This window comes from Phodopus roborovskii, unplaced genomic scaffold (genome assembly GCF_943737965.1).
Source record: "Phodopus roborovskii unplaced genomic scaffold, PHOROB, whole genome shotgun sequence".
Lineage (NCBI taxonomy): Eukaryota > Metazoa > Chordata > Mammalia > Rodentia > Cricetidae > Phodopus > Phodopus roborovskii.
The window spans coordinates 9,615,529-9,621,852 of NW_026126599.1; the positions used below are offsets into that span (position 1 = coordinate 9,615,529).

Consider the following 6,324-nt stretch of genomic DNA (forward strand, 5'->3'; position numbering starts at 1 on the left):
GCACACAGACACCATAGAGCTCCGCTTTCCCGTAGCAGCTGCTGCCGCTGCCTCTGCCTCTCCCGCCTCAGCCTCTCGGCCCGGCACACACACACACATTCAGATTTGCGCGCTGTTTCAATCCTCGGTGACGTGTCCTCGCGGACGGCCAATGGCGCGCGGGCTCTGGTCAGGACAATGGGAGGGAACGGACCAATGAGCGAGCCCCGTGAGTTGGCGGTAGCCAATAGGAGGCGCGCTGGCTGGAGAGTAATGTTACAGAGCGGAGAGAGTGAGGAGGCTGCGTCTGGCTCCCGCTCTCACAGCCATTGCAGTACATTGAGCTCCATAGAGACAGCGCCGGGGCAAGCGCGAGCCGGACGGGCACTGGGCGACTCTGTGCCTCGCGGACGGTGAGTGCGGGACGGCGAGCGGCGGGGAGAACGCCTCGGGCAGCCTCGTAGCCCGCGCGGCGGCCGGATCCCCGCGGCCCGGAGCCGGCGGGTCAGGCTCCACACAAAGGCAAATGAGGGGGGACCGTGGGGGGAACTGCGCACGGAGCGAGGCTCCGCCGGGCGCCGCGAACGCTGCCCCGCGCCGAGCCGAGCCGCGGGCCTCAGGCGGCCGCCACTTCACAGCCGCGGCGGCGTCCGTGCTTCACTGGCGCAAAAAAAATTTTTTTTTTTAATTTTTTTGTCTCAGAGAATTTAAAAAAAATTTTTTTAACGTGTTAGTGGCCCCCGGGGTCGAGCGTTTCGGGCGGGCGGCGTGCGCGGAGCGGGCAGCGGCGGCGCTTCCCGGCTGCATGGGCGGCCGCGGCGGGGAGCGCGGGGCGGCGGGCGGGGCGCCGCTGCGGGCGAAGGCGGCGCGGGTGGGCCGGGGGCGGCCGTGCGGGGCGGCTCGGGCCGGGCGCGGCGGCGGGCGAGCGGGCGGCAGGGGGGAGCGGCGCCGCTGCGCTCGCTGGAACATGGCTGACTCGGCCCGGCGCTGCTGGCTGGAGAGAAAACAAGGCGGCCGTGCGGGCGGGGGAAGCTGGGCGCAGCAGTTCTGAGGCAACTTTTTTTTTTCCCCCCACTCTCCTCTCTCTCCCCTCTCTCTCTCTCCTCGGCCCCGCGTTCTCCGTGCGGGGGCGGCGGGGCGCGCGGAGGGAGACGGCGCGGGGGCCGCGGGGGGGAGGGGAGCCGCGCGCCCCCGCCCCTCCCCCGCCGCCATGGCGAGTGCGCCAGCGCCCCGCCCGCCCGCCGCGCGCCTCAGCCTCCTCACACACTCACTCACACACACACGCGCGCACACAAAGGGAAGGAGCCATATTCGCGCTCGCCCTCGCGGCGGCGGCGGCGCAGGCGGGGAAGACGCGCAGCGGCCATTCCGTGCGCCGGCCCTGGCGGCCGCGGGCGGAGCCAGCCCCCATTTCGAGCGGGGCTTCTCCCTGCGCCGCGGCCGACAAAATGGGGGCGGCGGTGGCGCGAGCCTGCGGCCTTCCGGGCGCACGTGGCGGCCTCGGGCCCGCCCGGTGCCGCGGCCCCCCTCAGCCTCGGGCCAAGTTCGGAGGGCGGGGAGTCCTGCCCGCCCGCGCGCACCAGGGCACCCCAACTTTTGCACGGGCCCGGTTTGTAGAAGAAGAAAAAGCAGACACCCCCGTAGCAGCGGGGGAGGGGGTGGCGGCGGCAGGAGTGGCTTTTGTCCCTCATCCTTGTTTACTCGGAGAAACTTCAGACCGGACGTGTTTAGTCAGAGCAGAAACGCATCTCGGGGCCAAAGCGATAGGAAACGGCGGCCTCTCCCGGCCCTGTCCCAGCGCCGTCTCCGCCCTCCCGAGCAAAGTTTGAAGCGAACACACGGTGTTCTTAAAGCTGGGTAAACTTGAGCTGCACGAGGCCCACTTATTGTTTTGTTGGATTTTTTTTTCTCCCCCTTTCGTTTTTCTAGGCCTGTAATTGTCTAAGATCCTCAGGATCATTCCTTGTACACTGCAAAAGTCACATGCACAGGGTGGGCTTTTTTTTAACGTGTATTTTGATGGTTAATTTTTTTTTTTTACTTTTGGATTTTAAGATGTTCTTTCTATGGCCGTTTGGGCAATCATTCAGGACAGATAGCTAATGCTTAATTAAGTGTGTTTGCCTACACTTTGTAACCACACTTGGGGACCTTCTTTTTTCCCTCCTGTCCTATCCTCTCTGTGGCTTAGCCACTTCTAGGAATCAGTTAACATTGGCCGTGATCTATCTGTTTTTTATGGGAGATTGTCGTCACTACTGGGTTAGATAACGAAAACTTTGGTTTGCCTTACCACCCTGAGCAGTTGGAAGCTTGTGGATTTCATATAACCTCATCACTAACATCAAATGTTTTCTTTTAGAAAATCAACTGAACATGGGCAAAGGAGATCCTAAAAAGCCGAGAGGCAAAATGTCCTCATATGCATTCTTTGTGCAAACTTGCCGGGAGGAACACAAGAAGAAGCATCCGGATGCTTCTGTCAACTTCTCAGAGTTCTCCAAGAAATGCTCAGAAAGGTGGAAGGTAAGAAGGACTTAGATACTGATAGCCAGCCAGTTCTAAATTAGGATGGAGGGGCCTGGGTGACTGTTCTTATATCTTGTGGCTATTAACTACTACGTCAAGTTTACAATTAACTTTTCTATAGACCATGTCTGCTAAAGAAAAGGGGAAATTTGAAGACATGGCAAAGGCGGACAAGGCTCGTTATGAAAGAGAAATGAAAACCTACATCCCCCCCAAAGGGGAGACCAAAAAAAAGTTCAAGGACCCCAATGCACCCAAGAGGCCTCCGTAAGTACAGCTTTTATTTTGAGGTGGTTCATGATAGATACAGATTGATTTGAGCCACCTTGACTGTCCAGTTTTTGGTTCCTTGGCTGAGAGTGGCTCAACACAGGTATCAGGTATCTAAGGTGTCAAATAGAAACTTATATTGGATAGAACTATTAGCCAGGGTGTTTGAATAAAGGTACTTGTTTCCTTTATACAGTATATCATTCCCATTTTTGGACCTTTGTATCTTTAGAGATTGTTCAAAATAACATACATCAGCATGTGAGATTAATAGGTAATTACATTGTTAAACAGTAAAATTTTGATAGCGTTTGGTTTTGTTAAAATCCTAAAATTAAATTCTGGTTTTAGTTCGGCCTTCTTCTTGTTCTGTTCTGAGTATCGCCCAAAAATCAAAGGAGAACACCCAGGCTTATCCATTGGTGATGTTGCAAAGAAACTGGGAGAGATGTGGAACAACACTGCTGCAGATGACAAGCAGCCCTATGAAAAGAAGGCTGCCAAGCTGAAGGAGAAGTATGAAAAGGTAAGGAACATGATGGGGTGGCTTCCCAGAGGATGAAAGGGGATACCACATGTTAGGTGATTATACTTGATAACTTGTCTTATATGTTGCTTACATATCCCATTTTTCAAATAGTAAGGACTGATACATTGTTAAAGTTGCATATACTCTGACTTGAGCTGAGGCCATAAGTTTTAATTTCATTTCTTAATATCTCCAACTTTGGGGGGGTTATTTGGTAGTTTTGGTGAGAATTATTTTTAAATGGCTATGCATACAATACAAAAATAGATTGAGCAAAGCTGTCTATACACAAGTACTGGCTGAAACGTTCACTTTGGTTTAAAAAGAGCTAAATTTCAAGCTTGGCAAGGTATCAAACTATAAATAGCACGAAGGAAAGTTGTGATTCCTATATATTGAAATGCTTAAATACTTTAAAATTTTAAGTTCATTTGTTCTGAAATCTTATTTCTTCATGTTAGTACAACTGTATACTTGTCTTCTGTCCATATCTCTCACATATTTTCTACTATGAATTAGGGTCTGGCTATGAACCTGTAGAATGCTGTTTTGTGTTCAGAAGGTGGCAGTGTTACCCTTTGATCAGTCTCTGCCTTCTAGTTCTCATAAACCAGAATTAAGATGTGGTGCATAATTGTACCTCAGTGAGGCATAACAATACAAATATTAAGACTGCCATCTCATCTTGTTCATTTTATGTGCTTTTCCCCATGCTCTAATTGGGAAGGTACAGTGGGCTAAATTATGAAGACTGAAGTTTTGTTTCAATTTTACTTTGTTTTTGTCTTGTTTTTCCTCCCTTTGTTTGGTTAAGGATATTGCTGCGTACAGAGCTAAAGGGAAACCCGATGCAGTGAAAAAGGGGGTGGTCAAGGCAGAAAAGAGCAAGAAAAAGAAGGAAGAGGAAGATGAGGAGGAGGATGAAGAGGATGAGGAAGAGGAGGAAGAAGAGGAAGACGAAGATGAAGAAGAAGATGATGATGATGAATAAGTTGGTTCTAGCGCAGTTTTGTTTTTGTTTTTGTTTTTGTTTTTTTTTGTCTATAAAGCATTTAACCCCCCTGTACACAACTCACTCCTTTTAAAGAAAAAAAAATTGAAATGTAAGGCTGTGTAAGATTTGTTTTTAAACTGTACAGTGTCTTTTTTTGTATAGTTAACACACTACCGAATGTGTCTTTAGATAGCCCTGTCCTGGTGGTATTTTCAATAGCCACTAACCTTGCCTGGTACAGTCTGGGGGTTGTAAATTGGCATGGAAATTTAAAGCAGGTTCTTGGTGCACAGCACAAATTAGTTATATATGGGGACGGTAGTTTTTTTTTTGGTTTTCTTTTTTTTTGTTTTTTTTTTCTCTTTTTTTTTGTTTTGGGTTTTTTTTTTTCCATCTTCAGTTGTCTCTGATGCAGCTTGTACGAAGATAATTGTTCTGTTAACTGAATACCACTCTGTAATTGCAAAAAAATTGCAGCTGTTTTGTTGACATTCTGAATGCTTCTAAGTAAATACAATTTTTTTTATTAGTATTGTTGTCCTTTTCATAGGTCTGAAATTTTTCTTCTCAAGGGGAAGCTAGTGTTTTCTTTAGCCTATTTTGGGTCACATGAATTATTGCAGTGCTTTTCAATATAGTTAGCTGGGGGGGGTTATCTACACACCCTGCATATTGTGATGGGTAACATTTTCATCCATAGTTGAAATTGCAAAATCCGTGATCAGTTGGATAAGAGATAGTACATAACCCATGTGCAAAGTGGAGAGTGAACAATTCTATCACACCATGGAATTACTAGAATTGAACAATCTGAAAATCTGTCCTTGAAGGACTAGTAGAAAATTGTGTTCTAATCCTTACGTGAGGACTCATTTCTTAACGTCCATTACTGTGTAATGGCAGTTACATTCTGCAGTTCCCTATTAAAGACCTGAGAATGTATCCCCAAAAGCGTGAGCTTAAAATACAAGACTGCCATATTAAACTTTGCTGACATTGGTCCTAGTGGAAGCTATGATGAGAACACTGGCTATAATGCCTTTGACCATCTATCTAAATACAGGATTGCTCAGGAAACTTGACTGTTTAAAAAGTATTTTTAATTAGTTGAGCCAACTTTTCTTAAAATTATGCCACATTTAAAATTAAAGTAAGGGTATATTTTCCTATATTGTGACTTATCCCTTTATAAATCAGATACAAGGAAAGATGATAAATTTTTTCATGTTAGTACCAGTTGTCTGATACATTTAGTTTTTCTTTATAAAATCCAAACTCATTCATTAGTCATGTTTAATCTGCTTAGCAGTTTAGGGAACAATTTGGCAATTCTGTGGTTTTTTGAGATTACCATTCTCTTAAAGTGCCAGTGTTTTAAAAAATAGCGTTCTTGTAATTTTACACGCTTTTGTGATGGAGTGCTGTTTGTTATATAATTTTGACTTGGGTTCTTTACATTTGCGTTTGTTTATGTAATTTGAGGAGGAATACTGAACATGAGTCCTGGATGATACTAATAAACTAATAATTTGCAGAGGTTTTAAATATTAGTTAAATGACTTTCACTTAAGAACTTTAAGCTTTTTGTCACATTGTTTATAATAGTGCCTGGTAGTAAACTTAAATCATTTTCCCATTTAAAACACTTAGGCTGGTGCTAGTGAGATGACAGTGAGTAAAAAGCACTTAACTGTCAAACCTGACAACTACAGTGGAAGGAGGGAACCGACTTCCAGAGACCTGACCATACTCTTTATTATTGTAATAAAGTTTAAAATGGTATAACTAGGCCAAAGGACTGGAAAGGACAGGACTTTTTTTTTTTTTGTTATTGGTCAAACATCCCATATGTGTATATACATACATATATAGAGAGAAGTGAGGCCATAATCTTTCAAAATGTAAAAAAGATTAATAAAACTCTTAAGTGAAAAGTGGGTTGGTTTTAAAGATCACACATAAGTTCTCAGTCCATGCCAGACCTCAGCAGGCTGTAGAGACCTTGGTTATAGACTTAGGAACA

General features: G+C 46.2%; 1 protein-coding gene across 2 annotated transcripts; it reads left to right on the top strand.

The window, feature by feature from the left end:
- The first annotated feature begins 223 nt into the window (after positions 1–223).
- Hmgb1 (high mobility group box 1) lies at positions 224–4,846 on the top strand. 2 transcript variants are annotated; one of them, XM_051205139.1, is made up of 5 exons: positions 224–392; positions 2,342–2,505; positions 2,630–2,775; positions 3,130–3,304; positions 4,122–4,846. In XM_051205139.1, the coding sequence occupies exons 2-5, from the start codon at positions 2,356–2,358 to the stop codon at positions 4,296–4,298; spliced, it is 648 nt and encodes a 215-aa protein (XP_051061096.1). In that variant the 5' UTR covers positions 224–392; positions 2,342–2,355; the 3' UTR covers positions 4,299–4,846. The 2 variants fall into 2 exon arrangements, with proteins under 2 accessions (XP_051061096.1, XP_051061097.1); XM_051205140.1 differs by lacking the exon at positions 224–392 and adding an exon at positions 1,692–1,836.
- The last annotated feature ends 1,478 nt before the right edge of the window (positions 4,847–6,324 follow it).

Bases quoted from the DNA above. Each gene is read 5' to 3' on its own strand.
- Hmgb1 (XM_051205139.1), top strand. From the start codon at position 2,356: ATGGGCAAAGGAGATCCTAAAAAGCCGAGAGGCAAAATGTCCTCATAT. The intron at 2,776-3,129 runs GTAAGTACAGCT...TTCTGGTTTTAG, and splicing joins AATGCACCCAAGAGGCCTCC to TTCGGCCTTCTTCTTGTTCT. The intron at 3,305-4,121 runs GTAAGGAACATG...TGTTTGGTTAAG, and splicing joins TGAAGGAGAAGTATGAAAAG to GATATTGCTGCGTACAGAGC.